This window comes from Dama dama, chromosome 10, assembly GCF_033118175.1.
Source record: "Dama dama isolate Ldn47 chromosome 10, ASM3311817v1, whole genome shotgun sequence".
Classification (NCBI taxonomy): Eukaryota; Metazoa; Chordata; class Mammalia; order Artiodactyla; family Cervidae; genus Dama; species Dama dama.
In genome coordinates, this window is record NC_083690.1 from 39,260,286 (window position 1) to 39,284,875 (window position 24,590).

General features: G+C 60.5%; 1 protein-coding gene across 1 annotated transcript; it reads left to right on the forward strand.

The window, feature by feature from the left end:
• The first annotated feature begins 19,694 nt into the window (after nt 1–19,694).
• On the forward strand, nt 19,695–23,145 carry ACTB (actin beta). Its single transcript, XM_061153750.1, has 6 exons — nt 19,695–19,816; nt 20,564–20,692; nt 20,847–21,086; nt 21,533–21,971; nt 22,062–22,243; nt 22,374–23,145. The coding sequence occupies exons 2-6, from the start codon at nt 20,570–20,572 to the stop codon at nt 22,515–22,517; spliced, it is 1,128 nt and encodes a 375-aa protein (XP_061009733.1). The 5' UTR covers nt 19,695–19,816; nt 20,564–20,569; the 3' UTR covers nt 22,518–23,145.
• Nucleotides 23,146–24,590: the final 1,445 nt, after the last annotated feature.

Genomic DNA, 24,590 nt, shown 5'->3' on the forward strand with positions numbered 1-24,590 from the left:
GTTTAAACCGTCCTGCTCCGATAAGCATCCTAATCAGTTATCTGTCACTGGCTCCAGACCCCAATTCGGGATAAGGCCTGTTCCGTTGTAACTTGACCACATAAATACGTATGTGTACTTACTCTTATCTTGCATTTTTTGAACGCAGTACTTCTGGTGGCGGGGTCAGAGGCGGGTACCCAAAGGGCTTCTCCGTGGGCCTGGGGTGGCCTCCCGAGAGCCCCTCTTCCCAAGGACGCGTCCAGTCCCTCCCAGCTTGGCACGGCAGGCGCGTCTCCAGCGCCACCTGGGGGCCGCCAGGCGGCCCGCAGCCCGGTCGGGCGGTGGAGAGGGCAGTGGGGTCCTGGGGGGCTGGGGGTGGGGCGGACCCTAGGAGGGAACAGGCCGGACATTTTGTCTTGGTGGTGGTGGCAGCTGTCTCCAAGGAGGGCAAGTTGGAGCTGGGCCATGAAGTACACTAATTCACCTTCTCAGTCCGGCCACCCCGGGTGGTGGATCGCGTGCAGCTTCCTCCAGCAAGTCTCATTCTTGGGGGTTTTATATATACCCGTTTTATGCTTTGGAAAACTGAGGCTCAGTTCTTAGAATATTTTCACCAGGGCCCCCAGTTCAGTGCTCAGATGGTCTTACCTCAGCCTGCCCTGGCACCCTCCCCCCACCACCCAAATGCCAAGTCGGCCAGGAGCGACTTTATGATTGAACGCGACTTAGCGACCGAGAACCAGCTTGAGCGTGCTTACTGAATGCTTCCCTTTATTTAGGGGAAGAAGTTAGTCCTAGAGAGGTCCTGATCCGGCTGAGTCACTCAGGGAGTCCGGACTGGGCCAGCTCAGCTCCCCGCCAAAGGCCTGGGCCTCCGGAACTGAAGAGAGCCGTCTCCCCTCCGCACCCCAGTTCCTTCCGGGGCGCCCCACGTCCACCCAAGTCTAGGCTCAAGGATGGGGGGTCCCGAGGATGCGGAGAAGGCCCCGCCCACCCCGCTCCCTCCCTCTCTCCCTGAACCCTCGGGCTCTACGCCCACCGCTACCCTCCTTTCCTCGGCTCCCGCGGGTCCCTCCAGAAGCCCAAAGCGGGGGTGTAGGTGGGGTGGCGGGTGGAGAACTCCGGGGTGGGTGCGGCCAGAACTCGGAGGTGGGGCCTCTGTGCGGGCAACGCCCCCTCCCCAGCCTATTCGGAGCATCCCTCCAGCCCACCCCCAGCGCCCAGGAATTCCGCTGAGTCACTTCCGAGGCCGCCGCTGCACCCACGCGGAGAACAATAAGTGTCATTCAATTCACTAGGCAGCGGCCCGGCGCTCACCTGCGAGACCCGGCCTCTGGCCTGTCCTAACGCCCCTCCTTGGCCAACGAAGCCGAGCCTCCCTCGTCTCCTGCCGTTCTCCCCCAGCCATCCCGCTGGCCACGCAACCTCCTGCCTCGGGGCCTTTGCACTCTGTGCCCTCTGCCTGGCACACTCTTGCTGCGCATCACCCCCTCGCCCCGGCCCTTCGCGGTCGCTGCCGAGGCCCCTGCTCCAGCGGGGATGTCTCCGGAAAGAGCGAGGAAGCGTCTGCGAGCTTGACCCGCACACGTTCGGATGGGCACCTGTATTGGAAAACGTGTGCGAACGCAACCCGGAGCGCCACGTGCCGCACGGCACAAGTGGACAGGTGTGTGTGCGCGTGTGACACCGGCGGGCAGCGTCGGGGCCGGGCGTGCCGAGCGTGCGTCCTTCGAACCCCTCGCCCACCCGATGTCGGTCTCGGAGCTTTTGTCTCCCGGCTCCAAGCCCACCCTTCTCCGCGAGGCTCCAGCTGGGGGCTGTGAACTACCATTCCCAGAATCCCTGGTTGCTCCGGAATTCCTGTCGGGATCCTCCAATTGGAGGTGCGAGGGCTCTTAACCTTTCACCCACGCGGATGCCGTTAACATCTGAGGATACTGAGGCGACCCTTCTCAGAATCATGCTTTAAAAAAAAAAAAATTTTTTTTTTTTTTTTAAGAGTTCCTGTTGTGTTTTTTGCATCCTGTGTTTTTTAAATTGTGGTAATATACACATAACACGTGCCTTTTCCTAGCCCATTTCCAACAGTGGAAACAGTGGCAGGCTTTATTTTTGGGGGCTCCAAAATCACTGCAGATGGTGACTGCAGCCATGAAACTAAAAGACGCTTATTCCTTGTAAGGAAAGTTACGACCAACCTAGGCAGCATATTAAAAAGCAGAGACATTACTTTGCCAACAAAGATCCTTCTAGTCAAGGCCATGGTTTTTCCAGTGGTCATGTACCAATGTGAGAGTTAGACTATAAAGACAGCTGAGCGCCGAAGAATTGATGCTTTTGAACTGTGGTGTTGGGGAAGACTCTTGAGACTCCCTTGGACTGCAAGGAGATCTAACCAGTCCATCCTAAAGGAGATCAGTCCTGAATATTCATTGGAAAGACTGATGTTGAAGTTGAAACTTCAGTACTTTGGCCACCTGATGTGAAGAGCTGACTCATTGGAAAAGACCCTGATGCTGGGAAAGATTGAAAGCAGGAGGAGAAGGGGACGACAGAGGATGAGATGGTTGGATGGCATCACCAACTCAATGAACATGAGTTTGAGTAGACTCCGGGAGTTGGTGATGGACAGGGAGACCTGGCGTGCTGCAGTCCGTGGGCTCGCAGAGTCGGACACGACTGAGTGACTGAACTGACCAAGCCCATTTTAATTGCAGCTTCCTAGCAGTAAGACATTCACCCTTGCGAAACAACTTTCCAGAAGTTTTTCGTTTTGCAAACCTGAAACTCTATACCCAGTAAATTCCTCTTTTCACCCTGGCCCCAGAGCCCCAGACCCTGGTAACCACGCTTCTACTTTCTGTTTCTGTTTGACTATGGTAAGCTGTTTCAGGTCAGTGGAATCGTACTGTATTTGTCTTTTTGTGACTGTTTTAATCACTTGGCATAATGAACCTTGAGGAAGGTTCATCCGCCTTGTAGCATTGTCAGAACTTCCTTCCCTTTAAAAAGCAGAATAAAAAAAAAATTAAAAAAAATTTTAAAAATTAAAAAAAATAAAAAGCAGAATCATATTCTATTATATATATATATATATATACACACACACACCCATTTTGTTGATCCATTCATCCATTCACAGACAATAAGAATCATGCCTTTCAATGCATAAAATAAAATGCATAGAATTACAAAGAAATTACAAAAGGATACTGTAGCAATAGCAGTTGTCAGCAAGTTAAGGGGCTTCCCAGGTGGCGCTGGTGGTAAAGAACCTCCCTGACAACACAGGAGATGTAAGAGACACAGGTTCGATCCCTAGGTTGGGAAGATCCTCTGAGGAGGGCATGGCAACGCACTCCAGTATTCTTTGGAGAATCCCATGGACAGAGCAGCCTGGCGGGCTACGGTCCATAAGGTCGCACAGAGTCAGACACGACTGAACGTCTTAGCATTGGCAAGCACAAGTTGAAAGTGCAATTGTGTGATACAGTGACCAATAAAAGTATTTATTATACACTGAATAACATACCTCAACCCTAGAAACTCAAGGGTGTGTGGACTCCAGTGGGATTTCCTCCCAACAGATCTCCAGTTTTCTGATTTTATAGCTCAAGCGATCAGTTAGTGTGTGGCAAATCTACTTCATTTCTAAGAACACCATGATCCATTAGCTGCCATCCAAAATTCCTGCAGGCCAGAACTTTCTGGAAATAGCCCCATCTCTGTGCCATTTGCCCACCTTGTCTCTAGCACTGAAGGGTCGGCGCTTGGCTTCTGCCCTTCAGGATGGCATCAGCCCCCTGGGATCAGGAGCCCATGGCAGGGGAGTACTGCCCCCTCACACCAGCCCAGAGAGGATGGTTGCTGGTGCCCAGGGACGCTGGCATTGCCTTGCTGATATATTTCTCAGAGGCATGCAGGTCACACGTGCTAAATCATTCAGATTCTTCCTCCAACCATGCCTGGGAAGTCCTCTCCTGCCTGCCTCAGTGAACGTAGACCACTGATGGGATGGAATGCAACTTCAGACAACAGACCAAGCAAATTGGTGGAGGCCCTTTCAGCTGCACCAGCTGACACATTACATTCTGACTCTGGGATGCACACTGGATCCGTAGATCCAGCCCAGTCCAGTGGCCCAGTGCCCCTGTGTCACCCCCAGGGACCTGACCTTGGTAGAGCCCATCTCCACGGAGCCCAACGTTCCTGTTGATGAAAATTAGCAACATTTGTCTTTCTCTTGGAGTATGAGCTGTTTCCTCTGGGGTCAACTTCGACCACTGAGCCCTTGGGGCATGCTGAAATCAGACCCTAGTTCTGGGGCTGAAGGCCACAGGGATGATGGAGCAAAAGCCTGAGGGGTCCCTTCAGGTGAGGGTGTTGGAGCACCTTCCAGCCAGAGAAGGCAGGATTCATCAGATGCTGGAGGAAGGGCTGCTTTCACCAGCGAGCAGACTAATAAACCCAGATTCTCAGCTTCATCTGCATCTACCCCAGTGTCCAGACTCAGGGCGCCCAGTTCCATGGTGCATTCGTGGGCATGAGAGATGGGCGTTCCCGGCACTCTAGACCTGTTTCCTCATCCGGAAAAGGGGCGGAGAAATCCCGCCCCCATAGGATGGCTGGGAGGCTCCGGCTGGAGAGTTCAGTGGGTGGATGACCTGGGCCCCTGGGCAGCTAAGGACGTGCCTCTGGCTGGATACTTTCCCACGGCCACTTCTTACCCAGCAAGGCCTGGGGGAGGCAGGGCCTGTGGGGGTGAGGGTGGGTTGAGAAAGGGGTGCCATGAATGGGGGGGGGTGCCTATGAAACTCTGGGCTTGGTACAGGGGGAATAGAGCTGGTCCCCAATGCATCCTGTGGGGACGTCACCTCGCCCGGGAAGACTGTCCCCACTAGAGGGCACCCAGGAGCAGTGTCTTTCCACTGGTCCTGCCTCCAGGCTGGCCCCACCTGGCTGGCATGTACCTCTCTCTGCCCGGGACCCCCTGCCCCTCCTTCCTACTCTGAGGGCCTCCCCTTCACTTGGGCTGCTTCCTGGACCCTTCCTACTCGGGAGTCCCCTGGCCACGCTTCTGACAATTCTCTCTTGCTCATGCTTGTCATTAGCTGGGTCAGCCTGGACCTAGTCCCTTAACCTCACTGCCTCTGGGGGTCTTCCTTCCCCATCAGGGTCCTGGTGGCTTTCATTGGCGCACCCGGGTGCGGCGCCCACCTGTGGGGGCCCCTAAGTCTCAGGAGGAAAAGCAGACTCTCGTTTCACTTTCTCTTCCTCTCCCTTCCTGAAGGCCCTTTCTTGACCCCACACCCTACCCCGTTCCCTCCCTGCTGGCTTGGCCCTCGGCCCTCCGAGCCCCTGGCGCCGACCTCCCCGGGCCGGGCTCCAGGACTGGCCGGGTGGCACGCACCATCCGGTGTGCCCTCGCTGCCCATGGGAGCTGCCCGTGGACCTGGCCACCTGGAGTCTGAGTCCAGGCGACCTGCAGGCCCGTGTCCTGTTGAACGTGCCAGCCCCGAGACTCACCTGGAGTGACCCTCGCCCCAGGGACAGGGCAGCCAGAACCAGACAGCAGGGCCCAGCTTGGCTGGCCCCGTTTGTCAGAAACACAAGCTTTTCCAGGCCAAGCCAGGCCAGGCCATTAACCACTCCGGTACAGCTCAGACACCTTCATAGGCACCCCCCATTCATGGCACCCCCTTGCCTGGCCTCCCCCAGGCCTTGCTGGACAAGCAGTGGCCATGGGAAAGCATCCGGCAGGAGGATTGTCCTTAGCTGCCCCAGGGCCCAGCCATCATAAGCCCGTTTAGCCTACGGCCTAAAGACCTTCCCCACCCCAGCAAGTCCTCTCTCTCCCAGGAGCGCTGAGGAAAAAGGGGGCCTGACACCCTCTCTCTTTGTGGAGCACCTACTGGCTGCCTCGGGCTCAGGCTCGGCACTTGACGTGCACCCCTCCGTATGGTCCTAACACACCTGCCCCAGAGGGATGATGCTGGCCCATCATACAGAACAAGAAACAGGTCAGAGAGGTTGACCACGGCGCCCAACTCCCGGCTCGGTGCCTCACTTGTCCCTTTTTGAAAACTGTGAAATATTCTGAGTATACAGAGAAGTCTAGAGAGGAATGTAGTTCACCCCGAGCTCTGCTCATTATTTCACCGTATTCAGCTCTGTTTTCTCGAAGAAATAAATAGGAGTGCCCTTTTTACAGTTCGGTTTCGGTGCAATTTAACCTACAGTAGAGGTCCCAGCCCTGACTCTACAGCTGGATCCTGAGTGGAAGGCCCTGGGACCACCACTCTAATTAGCACACAGGCCTTTTCGGTTCCAGGCAGGCTCCCCACCCCCCGGCCCTGACCGACCACCACCATCCTGACTGCTGTCACCCTTGGCTGGCTTTGGCTGTAAGGGGGCCCTGAGCCCTGCTGCCTGAGGCTGCTCGTCTGGGTGTTCCTGACCCTGCATGTAGGTCGCATCTCATACCCTTCTTATCTACCGCCGCTCCTGCAGGCCGGTATTCGGTGGTTTCACAAAGTATTTTTTACATTTTGCAAACTGGACCTGACCGCCTCGTACTTTTCTCCCCCGGGCTTGATGGGGTTGATCTAGGTGCAGACCTCGCCCTCCCTCGCAGGCGTCTTCTGGAGGGCGCCCTGGCGCCAGGCTGTCAGGCAGCTCTGGGATTAAAGCGCCCGCACGCCGGCCTGGGGGGCCGGGGTATGGGCCACGGGTGTCCGCGGCGGGACCCCCCCCCCAGGCCAAGCCCCCTCCCCGCAGCCTCCCCGAGGGTGTCCCCCGCCAGGGCCCAGCCGCGGCCGGCCCTTCGGAGAAGCGGGAACGTGTCGAAAGGCGCGGCCCCACCTCGGACCCCTCCGGGGCCCGGCGGAACACGGGAAGTTCGGGGAGGAAGCAGCGCGGCGCGCGCCCGGCGGCCCGCGGGCCGGATGACTAAGTTTGGCCGCGCGCCTCGCCGCCGGTTGCCTTTTATGGCTGACTCGTCGGCGGCGGACGTGGCTGCCCGGGCCCCCCGGCCGAGGGGGCTGCGGGCACGGCTGGGAGGGGGCGGCAGATGGCGGATGGGGGTTCAGCTTCGGGAACTTCCCCGGAGGGCCGCCCATCCTCTGGCCCGCTTCCCCCTCCCCACCCCCAGCTGGCCAGACCCGGCCTCCCCATTCACCCAGAGGGAAACTGAGGCCGGGGAGGCGTGGCGTCCTGCCGGGGTCACCTCGCACCGCGGCGGGGTGGCGCCCGATGACACCCAAAGGCCCCGCTTCCCAGCCCAGGGCCAGGACAGCATGACTCACACCTCCAAGGGCGCGGAGCTGCATTTATTGAGCACTCACTGTTTGTCTCCTGGCCTCCAGATTTCTCGGCCTCCCAGTCCTTTGAGTGCGGGTTTGGGTCCGCGAACCCCAGGGCTCTCTCGGGAGCGGGGTGGGGGTGGGAAAGGGGTGGCAGAAGCAGCTCTCCTCACCCTCCCCCCTCACCTGCGCCGGCTGGCTGTTGTACTTTACATCTGCACACACTCAGGAGATGAAAACCATCTCCCTATTTAACAGATGGGAAACTGAGGGTCCGGGGAGCTAAGTGGCAAGGCACCGAAGGACGTCTGGGAGCGGGTACCCCAATCCTAGGGGTATCGGAACGCACAGAGGGCCGGCACGGAATAGATCTCTGTTGGCACCTGCGTCGCAGCGTGACCCTGGGGCACGCTGGCGTTTCCAGCTGTTCTTCCGCCCCCGCCCCCGGCCCTGCCACGCTGCGGGCCTCACTGTGTTCACATGCACAGCGGGGGGACTCCAGGGGGTCCGATTTGGAGCGGGGAGCCCGCTCGGGGTGGCGGTCTGGGAAGAGAGAGGCAGCGATTTAGAAAATTCGGGCGCTGGGCTGCGCCCCCCTCCCCACCCTGAGTCCACCAGGCCCGCAGCGGCTCCCTGCGGGGGAGGGGCCAGGGGGTGGGCAGCTCCGGCCACCCTCTCCGGCCGGGCCTGTGGGGCCAGCACCCCCTCCCCGGGCGCTCCCAAACCTCGCCTTTTATGGAGAGGAAGCTGGGCCAAGTGGGCCGGGCCCGCCCGAGGGGCGGGGTGGGGGCCTGCAGCCCCGGCCGGCCCGCGCCGGACACGCACTGGGGGCGCCAGGGCTTATCTCCTCGCGAGCTGAGCGGCCCTGGGACCCGGGAGGCTCTGAGCCGCGGCCACGTGAGCCGCGCGGGCCTGGGAGCGCCAGATAATGACCTCCCCACCCGGGCCGCGAGCGCAGAGCCCGGGGAGGCGGGGCCTGCGCCCCGGCTGGGTAGCCGGCCCGCCCCGGGCTCCAGCCTCCCAGGGGATGGGCTTGAGAACGCTCACCTTGGGGCCCCAGGCTTACCTGGGGTGTCCGGGTGGACCCTCCACCCTCTGATATGACTTAGACACCTTCCCTCCCCCTGACTTGGGAGAGTCAGGGCCTCTGTCCCGCGGCGCAGTGTCCCCACCCAGACTCCCACCAGAGAAAGTTCTCCACCTTCAACGGCCTCCACCCCGAGCCTGGGCTGCTTCGCAGGAGGAGGGCCAGGATGGGCTGTGGAGTTCTGAGAACCCAGTTTTCCGCCCGATCCGGTGGTCCAGGGTCCAGCTGGGACCCTGGGAGGCTGGTCCCAGGCCATTGGGCTCCATTTTGCAGATGCACACACAGGCCCAGACAGAGCAGGGCGTAGCTCGGGGTGGTTCCGAGGCTCTGCTCCTGTGCTGTGTGGCCACCGGAACCCGGACCGCAGGGTCTGCACACGGAGTGCTGGCCTGGGTATGCCCGAAGAGAGCCCTCACGAGTGCGTGTCCTTCTCCTGAGCCCTGCTCTGAGATCCCCCGGCCTTGAAGGGACTTCGCAGGCCTAAGGAGCTGAGCGACGGAAGCGGGGGCTGTGGCAAGGCCCGGGGACTCTGGTCCAGCCCGCCTGCAAACACCCTATGATGCTCACACATCCCCCTCCCTCCTCCGGGGTCAGCAAGACCGGGCTGTCCTTCCTAGGTGTGGGGGCTGCTAAGGTCGCTAGGCCTGTAACAGATACCTGCTTCCAACCCCAGGCCTGAGGTGACAGTTCAGTGGAGGGTGGAGACAGGTGGGGGCAATACATATAGACTTGCAGATTCCTGAGCTGGAAGGCTGGCACCACACCCAGTCCACCCTGGGGAAAGGTCACCGTCATGATTAAGTCTAGAAAGTGCCCCTGATGACAGGGGGGAGGCCGGATTCCAGCCCCTGCCCTTGGCCCTTGGCCCTCTGTTCACATGGACCTTGGGAATGGGCTAGAGCAGAGCCAGGAAGCTTAGCTTATCAGTTGATCCAGGACCGCCTTTCTCCTCCTCCTTACACCCCCCACCCCTTACTCTAAAACCAACTGTGAGCAGGTACCACAGAGGGGCCCCTGGTCCCCGGTTCTTTCCCGGGAAAAAGAGCAGTAGTGACCACGGCCCAACCACTCTGTGCTTTTCGACCCCTTGATTCAGAAATCAGAATCACACTCTGATTTTCATCCTTCCAGCAGCCCCACATAGTTTTCACCCCCATTTCACAGGTGAGAAAACTGAGGCCCTTTCCAGGGAAAGGGACTTGCGCAGAATCATAGAGATGACAGGTATGCCCCTTCCTGCCTCTTCGGGTTGCCATGGGGACAGAGTCAAATTAGAGAACATCAGAAAAGTGAGCGTATCACAGAAAAACAAGTTATCATCCTCATGACTGTGTAGCTTCCCTCGTAGCTCAGTAGGTAAAGATTCTGCTTGCAATGCAGGAGATCCAGGTTTGATCCCTGGGTCAGGAAGATCCTCTGGAGAAGGAAATGACAACCCACTCCAGTATTCTCGCCTGGAAAATCCCATGGACAGAGGAGCCTGGCAGGCTACAGTCCATGGGGTTGCAAGAGTCAGACACGACTTAGTGACTAAACCAAAACTATCTCTAATATGAACTTCTATTTGGCTAGAAGCAGAGAGAAATCTGACATGTGAGGCGACATTTGCTTTGGCGCCTCCCGGGCCCTTTCACAATGTAGAGCCAGCTGCTGGAACATCGGATGTGGCCCTGCCCCTCTCCTGCTCCCACACCCTCTATGGCTCCGCATTACCACATTACCGTTGCTGACGAAGTCCCAGCTCCTGAGTTTATGCCCCAGTCCTCTGAGAACACACCCGCCCCAGGCATCCTGGGCGCCAGCTAATCTCCAGGCCTAGGAAGCATTTTCCACCTCCTGGCTGAATTCCAAGGAGACATTCTTGCTCTGTGACCCTGCAGCTTGCTTTCCTTCTCTGGGCCAACGTGGAGGCTGGGGAGGAGAGGAAGGGGCTCCTGGCCACGTTGGGGGAGGGAAGCCCAGAGGCCCTGCAGCTGCTGCCTGCTGCAGAGTTCTTGCCCCTAGTCTCCAACCGGTTCTTAGATGGGTGTCACGGAACCCCCAAGGCTGAGCACCAGAGGCTGGCCTGGTAAGCTTGTGTCCGACTCCCAAGAGGGCCTGTCTCTTGCCCTTGTGGGCTCTAGAACCCAGCTTCAGCTCTGCGAGCCTCGCTCAGATCCTGCCCACCTCAGTCTCCCCACCTGCACAGATGGACCTGAATTCAAGGCCCAGCATATTCCTTCTAAGGGGTAAGGACACACAGCCCCCTCTGAGCTGTGCTAAGAGGGCTCCCCCGAGCCCACGCCCACCCCAACCCTGCTTGCCCAGTTGGGGTCTTCCCCAGTTGGGCCCTCCGTGTACTCTGCTGAGAGCTGACCAGAGCAGAAATGCTGTTGAGCCCAGACCTCCACGCTGAGGTTTCTATGGACTCCAAAAGGCCCAGCCACATCAAATGTTTGCAGTTCTCCCAACGTACTCTTCTGTCAAGCCCTCTCTAAATTGGCTTCTTTGTGAACTCCATTCACATGTCAAAGCCCAGCCCCCAAAGCCCCATCCTATAGAAAGCCTTGTTTGATCCTAGGACTGGGTTGCTCCTCCTCCAGTTCAGCGCCTCCTGTGTTCAGGATATCAGACAGTTGTTTTCCCCAGGGACCCCTGGAGAACAAGGTTCAAGTCTGACCCGTGAGTGTTATCAAACACCAGGTGAGTCAGCTGCAGCCCAGGGACTCGAGGACTTCCTGTGACACCTACCCTCCTATACTCCCTGTCAACATCCGCTGGAAGGTGTGAGCCCTGAGCTGGCCCAACCCCTTCCTCCCCAGGCCTATTCCTCATCAGTTTTGGCAGTCTTAGGACATTATCCCTGCCAGGGCTGTGCCCACACCCTCCTGGGACAGGGTGCTCACACCTTGGAGAGACAGCACATTGACTCCTGTAACCTCTGTCCCTGCTGTAGAGAACTGGATCCATTCATCTTCCCCTCCCTTCCTCTCCTCCTTCCTTCCTTCTATCTGAAGACAGAAGCTCAAAACCGCACTAACTCACACCCTGGGACCCCACAGTGATCAAAACATTCATGGTCCGTGCCAGTGGAGCATGGAGGAAGAGAGTATGATCACACAGTTACATCCAATAATTGGCTATGATGAGCATGAGGAAGAAGTGCAGGAGCCACAAGAACCTTGTCCTTGTCTAGGAATCCAGGGGGGCTTCCTGGAAGAGGTGATGTTTACACCAAACCCTAAAGGAGCAGAAATTAAAGAAGCAGAAAGGATGCGTGTGGGGAGCAGGGTCCATTACAGAGAGAACAGCAAGTGCAAAGGCCCTGAGGCAGATAGGAGTTTGGTGTTCTAAGGACTAGAAGGCAGTGTCTAGGAACAACCAGTCAGGCTGGAGGGCCATGAGGGTGGGGTTAACCACACTCCCAAAATAGCCACTGTCTCCGCAACTATGTGCAGTGTCAATGTGCAGCTCCTTGAATGGCCACAAACTGAACACTCACAGGTACCCAGCACCCAGATTGACAGAGAGGCCTAGGTTCCAGAAGCTTCCATCATGACCTTTCTAGTGGTCCTCCACGTAGGGCACCGTTGTCCTGTCTTCTGCACATAGATTGGCTCCCCATCTTTAAACTCTGCAAAGACAGGATCAGGGAGAATCCCTTCTTGTGTGTGAAGTGGGAGCTCACTGTGGTTTGCATTTGCATTTCCCGGATGACCCGTGATGTCAAGTCTTTTCTTATCTTTCCTGGCGACGTGGAGTTTTGGGTGGACTTTTGTTTAAAATGCCCCTTCAGGGGCTTCCCTGGTGGCTGAGTGGTAACGAAACTGCTTGCCAAGGCAGGACACGTGGGTTCGATCCCCCATCCAGGAAGATCCCACATGCTTTGCAGCAACTAAGCCCATAAACCACAACGACTGAGCCTGTGCTCTAGGGCCCGGGAGCCGCAACGACTGAGCCCTCGAGCCGCAACGACTGAAGCCCGTGTGCCCTGGAGCCCGAGGTCCACAACAGGAGAAGCCACAAGGAGAAGCCCGCAGTCCACGACCGGAGTAGCCCCCGCTCGCCACAACTAGAGAAAAACGTGTTTACAGTAGGAAGACCCAGTACAGCCAAAAAAATTAATAATAATAATAATAAGTCCCTTCAGGGCCTTCCTCGGCAATCCAGTGATAGAGACTCTCGCTTTCACTAAAGGGCGCACGGGCTTGATCCCTGGTTGGGGAACTTAGGATCCAGCAAGTTGTGCGGTGCAGCCAAAAATAATAATAATGATAAATAAATAAATAAAATGCCCCTCCAGGTCTGTTTCTCATTCCCCTCCCTGCCTTTCCCCTCTCTTTCTCGCCCAAAGGCTAGCCAGTATTCTCCGGTGGAAGAACAATCAGCGGCACGTGAAGAAGAACGTGCGTCCACCTCCCACCCCGGCCGGACCGGACGCCGTGCGTCACAGGCCCGCAGACCAGGGAGAGGCCCGCCACTGCGCACGCGCGGACGAGGCCCCGGTTGGAGCGCCCGCCATACCTGCAGCCCCCCGGCAGGCGTCGGACGCGGTGCGGTACGTGGCCTGTCACGCAGCGTGCCCGGCCCAAGCGGCCAGCCACGGCCACCCTGTACCCACTCTGGGCAAGGCCCAGCTCCGGCCTGCCTGTCGCGCGCCTGTCCCCTCCTGCAGCTCCGCGATGTAGCGAAGCGAGGTGGCCAAGGTCAAGGCCACCAAGGCACAGGCCGCTCAGCTGTGTCCCGGGGGCGGGAGGTCGCAAGGCTGGACACACAGCTTCCCATTCGCTCCCGCCGTCCCCCGGCCTGTGTGTACAAGAGCCAGGATGGCCCAGCCTGGGCCTGCCCTCCAGGGTCCCCAAACCTGCAGAGAAGGAGCAACGCGGGGCGACAGGAGGCCCCTGAGCCAGGCCCCACGAGGGCCCTGGAGGCAGCTGACCGAGGACGGATGAGGGACAAGGCCGTCAGTCCCGCAGGGCTGGGTACATCCACCCGAAGGGGCCGGCGCCGCGTGGCCCAGGGTTGTCCCAGCAGGTCGGCCTGCTCAGGCTGTTCAAAGCCATCTTGGCCGAGGGGTGCCGGGCCCTGCACCTGTCCTGGACCGACGAGCCCAGCTCTCCCAGCAGAAAGCTGAGCATCCTCCTTGCCATCCTGCAGGCACACAGAATGCAAAGCCCCAGCCCTCCAGACCTGGGCTCCTCCGGCTTGCACCAAGCGCTGTGTGACACTGGGTGAGCCTCTGCCCATCTCTGGGCCTTGGTTTCCCCTTTGGTAAGTAGGCAGGTGACAGCTGGCTCCCAGACTGTCTGTGACAAGCCCCTGAAAGGTCCAGAAAGCCCACCCAGATGGCGCTGTCCGCACTGGGTCTTGCTGACCCTGCTGGGCTCAGAGATGCCGAGTCCCTTTCCAAGGACATCTGGGGTGAGCGACAGAACCGAGACCTACTCAACAGAGCGCCTGAAAGTGAATCAGAAGAGGAAAGACCAGGGTCTCCAAAAGACATGATCTGCTTCTTGGGACCTCACAGTGGCGGCGGGGGAGGGGGGAGATGCCCACTCCTTCCTGGGCTACCCCACCTGCTCTGGGGCTCCTTCACTCTGCTTGACTAAGAGGGCACGGCGCGTAGCCCCCTGGCCCTGGGCACAGAGGGGTTACTGCTGAGTCCTACCTGGGTCTGGACGGACCTCCCGGCCTGGCCACTACCTGTTCTGGTCACACCTGTGTGCCCCCAGTGCTATGGGTCTCCACAGCTCAGGTGACTCAGCCCAGATTACTCCCTGGGGGCCTGGGATGTGGAGGGAGCAGGGCCTCTGGGTCGGCGGGGTGGGGGAGCCCTGCTTGCCGCCCCAGAGGCCAACAGAGGCTGCTCTGCCAGGGGAAGCCCCTTCCCCGCCTGGCCCATCAAACCCAGGTCTGAGATGCGGGCCCATTGCAGGCTCACACAGAATCGGTCTCATCAGATCCGGACTGACCGTGTTCCCCCTTGGTGGACAGTGCAGGCCAAGGAGGGGGTGGTCCCCCCGTATCACAGGAAGCTCGGGTTCCTGACCAGCCCAGCCTGCGGCTGAGATTTCTGGCTGAGGAGGGCCCAGTTACCCAGTGGCGAGGCCCAGCCGATCAGGTTTCCACCTGGATGGGCCCCAAGCCCGGAGGAGCCGATGCCAGCAGAGGAGGGTGCCCCACGCCTCAGCGGTGAGCTGTGCTGCCCACTGGTCACCCTGGGCCTCAGTTTGCCCGCCTGGAACACAGGGAACAGAACTGTCCAGAGGCTCCCGGGTGAACGGGGCGCCTTCGAGACGGGCCCCAGAGTCCCGGGTGCCAGGCCCTCCCAGTGATACACTCCCCACTCTCACTGGCCTCAATTTGTTCCTCTGAGAAATGGAGAGATTCCAGTTTGGCCGGCAGGGGTGTGGTGAGCTTTCTGTGTGCATCCAGGCGGGGCTCTCCTCTGCTGGCCGCGGGCCCTTGGGGACCCTGCCAACCGGCCCTGTCCCCCTGTGGATGCCGGGGCCAGCCTGCACCCTGAGGTGGGTTAGCCTGTGGCTCGTGAGTCACCCCCGCCCCGCCCGCCTGCACTTTCCCAACGGCTCCTGTCCCCCTTCCCGTTCCCCTTTCACTTCCTTGGGCCCCTCCAGCCTGGGGGGGCATCCCCTCCTACCTCCGCTGCCCCAGCGGAGAGCAGGCCACCCAGCCAGGGAGGGGCTGAGCCCCCAACGCTGACCATGTCGCTGGGTGCCCGGGACATGAGCCCCCACGTCATGTCACTGACTGTCCCTGGTCCCCTGGGTCCAGAAGCCCCCCCGCCCCCCAGCTTCTTTCCGCAGCCCAGGGCCGGGTGTCCAGGAGCAGGGGGCCCCTGTGGCCTCCTGTCTGTGCCGTTCCCCTGGGCAAGTCTGCCCACACTTTGGGTCCTGAGGCCCAAGGACCCCGCTTGGCCCTGAACTTGAAGTTGCTGCTGACTCCACCCCACTTGGTTCAACCTGGTCGCCCAGTGTCTCAGGCCGCTGGCTGGAGAACCAGGGGCGCCTGGCCGCGGAGCACTGACTCGGGTGACCCGCGGCAGGTCACCAGCTACTCCCGGTGGGTGGACGTGGACCCAGCCCCTCAAAAGCTTCCACACCCCCCCCCACCCCGGGCAGGCGCCTGAGACCGGGATGCCCCGCTGTCCGCCTGGGCCGGCCGTTAGACCCCCTCGGGGGCTCCCCATCTCAGCGCTGCGTCACTGCTTCTCTTCTGGAGGACGCCAGCAACTAGCCCTCCCAGCAGAAGGGCCGAGGGATCAGCAGGGGCTCAGCTGCGTGTGTGTAGAGGGGGGAAGTCCACGGAACCTCATGTCTGTTTCTGAAAAAATTCAACCAAGTAAGCCAGGCTGGGAACTTCCCAGGAGGAGGCTTTTCTCTGGGTGCCCTGGGGGACAGGAAGAGAAAGGGTAGTTTTGCAGGATTTTTTAAAACACTCCCAAGGAGGGTCAGAAGTTCCCGGTTTCTCCGGGGCAGGGATCCCCCTTGAGTAGATGAACGTCAGGGAGGTGGGGAGGCCCAGGGCGGGCTGAGGCGCTGGAGGCCGCCCGGTGCCGGCCCCGGGAGAGACTCTGGCTAGAGGCCTGGCCAGGGTGGGGACTGAGGCCTGGCTGAGGCCCAAGAGCACAGGGCCCGGCCCAGCCCTCCCGCCTCCAGGCTCCCCTTCGGCCGGCTGGGCACCTCCTCAGAGGGCCTTGCCTCTCTCCTTCCGTCTGGGGCACCAGCACTGCTGTCTTTTGTGAGACCTGCCTCAGGGATCACACCTGCTTTATTTGGGGTGTTATCTGGGGCTGTTCCTCCCTGGAAACACGCCTGGCTGGTTGGTGCTGGTGTGCAGGATTCAGGAGTGGTGTGATCCAGGAGGCTGGGAATCCTGACTGGGTCGCTTCCCCTCTCTTGAGCGGGAGAGCTGCTGTTCTTATGGCAGAGGAGGGAGGGAGTCACGGGAGGCTTCCTGGAGGGGGCAGGCAGCCCAAGAGCTGGCCCTGAAGGCAGAGGGGGAAAGCTGGGCAGGAGACAAGAGGCACCTCAAGCCCAGTCCCTCCCAGGACCTCAGAAATCCCAGGTCCAGAATTGCCTCTCGAGACCATCCCGGGAAAAGGGGACAAGGCAGGGGAAGAGCAGGCCTGGCGGCCAGGACCCACTGTCCCGTGACCAGGGGCTCGGACTGCTTTCTCCAGGCCTTGAGAGATAAGCGCTGAGAAGGGGGTTGGGACCTAGGAATGTACACTGTGGAGCAGCCTTTGATCCCCATCCCTGGGGACATTTTTACCCAGGGAGGGGCAGTGAGGAGCCTCCAGGCCCTACACCTAGAGCCCTTCACTCCAAACTCCGGGCCTCAGTCGCCTCATCCGTAACAAGGGCTGTGCTTGCCGGAATGTCGCCCCTGGTTCACCAGTTGCCCCTTGCGGGGAACCATGGTGCACAGGGTCACTGCCCTCCTGGAGCCAACAGTTTGAGAGAGATCTCCTCCCCCATCTCTTCCTCTGAAAAATGGAGCCTGGGGTCCCCTAGGGCAGGGCGGCAGTGTCGGGGCGGGCTCTGGGGGGAGGCGGGGAGTGGTCCTCTGGTATGGGCTGTAAAGGTCCGCCGGCCTGGAGGCCTCTCAGGGAGGGGAACCGCAAGAAGGAAAGAAGGAAAAAAAAAAAAAAATAGCACCAGAAACACAAGTGCCGTCCCCATTGGCTGAGCCGCCTAAGGGCCCCAGGGGCTGGGTGCCGGCCTGCCCCAGCGACAGCTCGGAAAACTCCCTGCAAGGGCAAAGTTCCCGCGAGCGAGCGAAGAACCTGCTCACTTCCTCTCCTGCGGGCCTCCTCCCTCTTCCTCCGGCCGCTCCTCTTCCTCTTTCCCTCCTGCTGCCTTTCTCTCTTCAGCTCCTCCCCGCCCCCCAGGCTGGCGACCCAGCCACCCCTTCAACCCTCCATCCTCCCAGGGTCCTTTCTCAAGGCCGAGGACACCCAGCAGGGTCACTAATGCACTGAGACCAGAGCCCTGGGGTGGGGGGGTGGTTCGGTGGGAGGAGGTGGATGCCGGACAGAGACCTGGAAGGACTCGCCTCTGGTCAGCGAGGCCGGCCCTGTGCAGTGGTCTTTGGTGGGAGGGAGGTGTATGCTGCAGATCCCAAAGAACTCCCTTCAAGGGAGGGGCCTTCTGGGATGGGTCTTGAAGGATGCATAGGAGACCACCAGGCTGCTGCAGACAGAGGCGGCCAGGAGTCCTCCAGCCTGTGGTGGGTGGGTGGGGCCCCTCGCTCGAGAAGAGGCGCGATGGCGGCCCAGACCCTGCATCCCTGGGAGCGGCCTCCATCTCCAGCCCACAGAGCTGCCAGGGGCCACCCAAGTCTCTCACGTGTTGCCCCACGGCCCCGATTCCAGTCTGTCCGGCACCCCACCAGGCTCAGTGAACAGCCCTCATCAACTGGCAGCAAAGAGGCCCGTGCCCCCCCCCCCCCCCCCCGCCCCATCCCCACCACAGCTCCTGAATCACAGGGCTGGCAGGGCCCAGGGTGGCTGGCCAGATGCCCGTGACTGAGACATAAGGCCAGGGACAGGGCAATCTGGTCACTGGGAGGCAGGGAGTGGACGGATTAGAAACATTCACCCAGGCCCCGGGCTGGTGCTGGGGGAGCTGTTGAGAGTGGTTCCCTGAGAATGCCAGCCTGCGGCTCTGAGCCTCAGGGCTCTGCTGCGTGCTGAGAGCCCGTCACTCTTCCTACCTGTTTGTGGCCTCGGCAACCTTCAAAGGCCCTGCCACCGGCCTCCTGCAGTGGGCTGGACCAAGCTGCCTCTTCCCTGGCCAGATTCCACATCCATATATGGACTAATCTTTCGCTGTTTTCAACACACACTCAGTGAGCACCTACTATGTGTAGCAAAGCCCTAGGCAGGCCTGGGGTGCCTGCAGACAGACCCCTGGGGACCGGCAGGGCCCCCACACGGCCCACCCTTGGTTCTGTGTGAGAATTCAGTGTGTGGCCACCTCTGAGAAGCTGCGTGTTCCCCCAGGCTGGGCTGGGTACCCTGCTGGGATTCCACGGCCTCTTGGGTGTCTCTCTGCCAAACGCTGACCACTGCTGCCCACCCTCTGGGGGGAGGGGGGCAAGCTCTCTCTGCTATCTGGCATGGCTCAGATCAGGGAAGCAGCCAGAACACTGTGCGGCACCCAGGTCTGGCCCAGTGTTTGGGGGGAGGCCCAGGGCAGGCGCAGGTGCGCTGGGTCTCGGCTGAGGGCAGCTGGTCTTCAGGGACTGTCACCGCAGCCCCCCACCCTCACTCCTCGTTGGCACGCTGAGTGTCCTTCCCCTCTGCTTGGTGGCCTCCAGATGGTCCAGGGCAATTCAGCTGCACGTGACAGGCAGACGATGGACAGTGGGGCCCGGGCCCCAGGGCTGCGCTGAATGGCCTGGCCTGCCTGCATCCAGTAGAGCTTGGCAGCTGCCCGGGTTAACGGCCCAGGCTTGGCCTTGGCTGGGTGTGACCAGGCAGTTCTCAGAGGCAGCCCAGCTCCATGGAAACGGTTCCTCCGTTCTACAGATCCCACCTCTGTCCAGTCCTGCAGCAAGGGAGGCTCGGCCAGCCGCTGGCCCCTGGGTGGGTTGGGGGTGGGGGGAGGCCTGCCCTGTCCCTGGGGACCGTGGTCCTGAAGTCCCTGTTAAATGGCCACAAGCCCCCCGAGTCCCCGGTGTCAACACAGCTCTGAGCCCCAGGTCTGAGTAACAATGGCCCCCTTAGCACACTGACAACACCCACTTAGCAAGCAGGGCACCCCCAATCAGAGGCCCTCCTGTAACCCAAGCTTTCCGGACAGTTGAGCTAACGTTGGAAAGGGTGGGGGGCTCTCTGCCCACCCCTTCCCCCCACATCTGTTCCCTAAGCATGCACCCACAGCGACCAGGAACCCTGGCATCCGTGCTGACCCTTGCCCACCGGGGCACTCGCTGCCCTGGGGCATCCACACCCGGAGGGGCCTGAGGTGGCGGGGGTCCCGCAGCGACAGAGGCAGGCTGGGTGCGGGCCTGGCCGCACGGGGCCGGACCTGGGGCAACTGCTCGGAGGGGCGGCTGCCCGGGGCTCGCACCCCCTGCCCGTGGGCCGCCCAGTACCCCAGGGAGGCCAACGCCAAAACTCTCTCCCTCGTCTTCCTCAATCTCGCTCTCGCTCTCTCCCAGTCCATCTCTTTCTTTTTTTTTTTGCAAAAGGAGGGGAGAGGGGGGTTAAAAAAAAAAAAAAAATGCTGCACTGTGCGGCGAGGCCGGTGAGTGAGCGGCGCGGGGCCAATCAGCGCCCGCCGTTTCGAAAGTTGCCTTTTATGGCTCGAGCGGCCGCAGCGGCGCCCTATATAACCCGGCGGCGCGAGGCGCAGCCACCGCCGAGACCGCGTCCGCTCCGCCAACACAGGCCTCTCGCCTTCGCCGCTCCGCCTTCGCCGCCAGCCGACACCGCAACCAGGTAAGGGGTCCCCCGCGCCGGCCGGGCCACTGCTGCGCCCGGGGGGCCGGCGCCTCCTCCGGGCAGGAGGGCCCCCCGGCCCCCGTGGACGACCGCCGGGCTGCAGAGAGCGGGCTCCTGCGCTCCTCTCGCTCGGGGCCGGAGCTGCGCTCGGGGCGCGCTCCATCGCGGCTGGGGACGCCCTGGATCTCTGTCCGCTAGCGGGCCGCTTTGCTTCTCCAGGGCGATCCCGGGGCGGCGGCGGCGGCGGCGGCGGGGAGGGAGGGTGGGCGCGGCGGCGCGGCCCGGCGGAGTGGGGGCTGGGGTCGCTTTTGGCGTGCGCGTGCGCGCTAGGCTCGGGAAGCGAGGGCGGGGCAGCAGGCCGGAAGGGGTGGGGCTGCCGTGGCGCGAGAGCGCCTGCGCGCACTTCCTCCCTGCGCTGCCGGCCGCCTGGCGGGCGTGGCCGCCGCCGCCGCGCGCCGGCCGGGTGGTGCTGGCGCTGGCGGGGCGGGGCGGGGCTGGCGCCCGGTGGGGAGGGGGCGGAGGCCTGGCTTCCTGCCGCGCGCCGCGGGGGCCGCCTCCAACCCGCGTTTGCCTTTTATGGTAATAACGCGGCCGGCCGGCTTCCTTTGTCCCTAATCTGGGCGCGCGCGCGCCGGCGCCCCCTAGCGGCTCGAAGGCGCGCTGCGCCGGAAGTGGGTAGGGCGGGGGCGGCCGCGCCCGACACCCACCTCACACCCCGGCTCACCGCCCGGTTGTCCCCTGCAGTACGCCATGGATGATGATATTGCTGCGCTCGTGGTCGACAACGGCTCCGGCATGTGCAAGGCCGGCTTCGCGGGCGACGATGCTCCCCGGGCCGTCTTCCCCTCCATCGTGGGGCGTCCCCGGCACCAGGTATGGCGCCAGCCTGGGGGTCTGGCTTGGTGGGTCGGTCCTGCGCTCTAAGGAGCTGGCGGGGAGGAGGGTGGGGGGAGGCCTTTTTGGGTTGGGGGGGGTGTCGGTGAGACTTGGGCCGGAGCTGAAGGCGCCTCCTCGCTCCTCTCCGCAGGGTGTGATGGTGGGCATGGGCCAGAAGGACTCCTACGTGGGTGATGAGGCTCAGAGCAAGAGAGGCATCCTGACCCTCAAGTACCCTATCGAGCATGGCATCGTCACCAACTGGGACGACATGGAGAAGATCTGGCATCACACCTTCTACAACGAGCTGCGTGTGGCCCCCGAGGAGCACCCCGTGCTGCTGACCGAGGCCCCCCTGAACCCCAAGGCCAACCGTGAGAAGATGACCCAGGTCAGTGGGCCGCCCGGCCTCACCTCAGCGCCCCTCCTTTCTTGCCCTTCTTGGCCACGCCTTTTCTCACTTATTCTCTCTTCTGCCATTTTCCTAGGACTCTCTTCTCTGAGCTGAGTCTCCTTTGGAACTCTGCAGGTTCTATTTGCTTTTCCCCAGATGGGGTCTTTTTCTGGTGTTTGCCTTTCTGACTAGGTGTTGAAAGCATAAAGTGCTGTGGGTGTAGGTACTAACCCTGGCTCGTGTGACAAAAGCCAACCGAGGCTGCTGCCAAGCGGCCTTGGAGTGTGTATTCAGTAGGTGCACAATATGTTCTGAAGTGAATCCCCATCCTGGGATCCCCAGCACACTTAGCTGTGTTCCTTGCACTCTTCTGCATGTCCCCAGTCTGGCCTGACTGCCCGCTGTGGCGTCCCAAGTATGACGTGCCCCGTCTCTCCCTACAGATCATGTTCGAGACCTTCAACACCCCCGCCATGTACGTGGCCATCCAGGCTGTGCTGTCCCTGTATGCCTCTGGCCGCACCACCGGCATCGTGATGGATTCCGGTGACGGGGTCACCCACACTGTGCCCATCTACGAGGGGTACGCCCTCCCCCACGCCATCCTGCGTCTGGACCTGGCTGGCCGGGACCTGACGGACTACCTCATGAAGATCCTCACGGAGCGTGGCTACAGCTTCACCACCACGGCCGAGCGGGAGATCGTCCGAGACATCAAGGAGAAGCTGTGCTACGTTGCCCTGGACTTCGAGCAGGAGATGGCCACTGCGGCCTCCAGCTCCTCCCTGGAGAAGAGCTACGAGCTGCCGGACGGGCAGGTCATCACCATCGGCAACGAGCGGTTCCGCTGCCCCGAGGCTCTCTTCCAGCCTTCCTTCCTGGGTGAGTGAGAAGGCCCGCCCTGCCCGCCCCACACAAAGGTCACCCTGTGGCCACACTGGAGGCTAAGTCTGTCTTCTCTGTCTTCCCCAGGCATGGAATCCTGCGGCATTCACGAAACTACCTTCAATTCCATCATGAAGTGTGACGTCGACATCCGCAAGGACCTCTACGCCAACACGGTGCTGTCTGGCGGGACCACCATGTACCCTGGCATCGCGGACAGGATGCAGAAAGAGATCACTGCTCTGGCACCCAGCACGATGAAGATCAAGGTGAGCGCCCAGCCAGAGCTGGGCGGGGTGCAGATGGGCGTGGTGGTTGTCAAGGCAGCTGCCCTGCCGGGGTTCCGCGTGCACAGGGAGATGACGCCAGGGCCCTCACTGCCCCTTTCTCTCTCCCCAGATCATTGCGCCCCCTGAGCGCAAGTACTCTGTGTGGATTGGCGGTTCCATCCTGGCCTCGCTGTCCACCTTCCAGCAGATGTGGATCAGCAAGCAGGAGTACGATGAGTCCGGCCCCTCCATCGTCCACCGCAAGTGCTTCTAGGCGGACTGTTGGCTGCGTCACACCCTTTCTCTTGACAAAACCTAACTTGCGCAGAAAACGAGATGAGATTGGCATGGCTTTATTTGGTTTTTTTTTTTTTTTTTGTCTTTTTTGATTTTTTTTTTTTTGGCGCTTGACTCAGGATTTAAAAACTGGAACGGTGAAGGTGACAGCAGTCGGTTGGATCGAGCATCCCCAAAGTTCTACAATGTGGCCGAGGACTTTGATTGTACATTGTTTTTCTTTTTTTTTTTTTTTAAATAGTCATTCCAAATATCGTGAGATGCATTGTTACAGGAAGTCCTTTGCCTTCCCAAAAGCCACCCCGCTTCTCCCTAAGGAGAGGGGGCCAGTCCTCGCCCAGTCCACACGGGAGGTGATAGCATCGCTTTTGTGTAAATTATGTACTCCAAAAAAAATTTTGTTTTTAATCTTCGCCTTAATACTTGTTCTTTTTGTTTGTTTTATTTTGAATGGTCAGCCATCATGGCCCCCTTTTTTTGTCCCCCAACTTGAGATGTATGAAGGCTTTTGGTCCCCCTGGGAGCGGGTTGAGGTGCGGAGGCAGCCAGGGCTCTCCTGTACACTGACTTGAGACCAGTTCAATAAAGTGCACACCTTAAACACACTCATGCTTGGTTGTTGCTGGGTGTTGGGGACAAGGGTGGGGCGTTGGGGGCCTCTCTGAGACACCTCTTTCCCTGGGGGTTCTTGGAGGGTCACGCAGGACGAGTTAAGGATTCTAGCCTCTCACGTTTGAGATAAATTGCCTGGCCTGGCCCTGGTATCCCCATTTCTCACTGGTTCTGATAGTGAGATTCTTGAGTTGGGAGCCAGGGAGTTGGGGTTCTTTATACCTACCTCCTGCGATTGGGTGGGGGCCTCCTAAGTCAGACTTCAGAACCTGCAGCGGGCCAGGGGCTCTGAGGCTGAGCTCCAGAGTAACACCTGCCCATTCACCTGGAGTGACCCCCACAGGAGGGGCTCTTCCTATGGGTCTTCAGGGCACCTGCCCCAACCGGTGGGTGAGGGGCTGTGGGGGTTGGCAGAGATGGCTCTGGGGGGACTTGGCCAAGGTCTGGATCCAGTCCTTGGGACTGGAGGGTTCCCAATTGCAAGTGCAGTTTGCCCCAGTTCTCCCAAGACCCTGTGGGGGGACCACAGCTCGCCTCCCAGCTCCTGATTCCCCACTCCTGGAGGGTGGGGTCTGCCTGGTGCCTCAGGTCAGTCTGGGGCTCTTCTCTGGAGGAAAAGGGGTGAGGTTCCCCTATGATGGATGCCCCCCCTCTCTAGAGGGAGTGAGGCACAGAGACCGGAGATTGACCCCCAAGTCAGTCCAGATAGGTGGCCTTTGGGGGGGCTCCCTCTGTGAACCTGGGGGTCCCTCCAGAACTCCACTAGGAGTTGTGGCCTCTGGGGGCAGAAATGACCCACTCCTCCCATCTTGGGGAGAAACAGTGCAAACCCTCAGGAATGTCCTTTTGCCCAGCATCTTGAGGGGGTGTGGTCAACTCCAGGTCTGGAGGAAGAGGAGAAATGTGAGTGCAAGGCAGTTATCTTTGCGCTGGGAGGGGGACTGATTGACCTCTTGATGGCTTCCAAAACCAAACAGGAGCCCACAGTCCTGGGCTCGCCGGGCAGGTTTTCCTGGGTCAGCACATGAAACAGCAGGCGGCTGCAGAGCGTGCCATCCGGAAGGGGTCCTGTTCAGGGCGTCCCAGACCGCCTCTTTCACCTGGCCCAGAGGAAGAGCAGGGCGCCAAGGACAGAGGCTCAGAAAGCAGGGGCTGAGAAGGGAAGTCCCTGCCGGGTCGGGTCAGTTCTAGTTAGTTCTGGTCTAATTCTGGGGTGGTGGTGAGCCCTGGACTCGGAGCTACAAGTTAAGTTTCCACCTTGGACTGCTTATTCATTCCTCAGGTAAGAGTTGGGCGCCTACTGTATGCTGATGCCTTGGACACAGACCCAGCCCTGGAGGAGCTGTCAGTCCGGAAATTCCTCTCTTCCCCTCCCTCCCTCCTTGTCTTCCTTCCTCCCTTCCTTCCTCCTTCCAAGCACTATCTTTGCCCCAGAATG

Excerpts from the sequence above, each read along its gene's own strand:
- ACTB (XM_061153750.1), top strand. The coding sequence starts at position 20,570 with ATGGATGATGATATTGCTGCGCTCGTGGTCGACAACGGCTCCGGCATG. Across the intron at positions 21,087-21,532 it reads ACCGTGAGAAGATGACCCAG|ATCATGTTCGAGACCTTCAA; the intron begins GTCAGTGGGCCG and ends CTCTCCCTACAG. Across the intron at positions 22,244-22,373 it reads CCAGCACGATGAAGATCAAG|ATCATTGCGCCCCCTGAGCG; the intron begins GTGAGCGCCCAG and ends CTCTCTCCCCAG.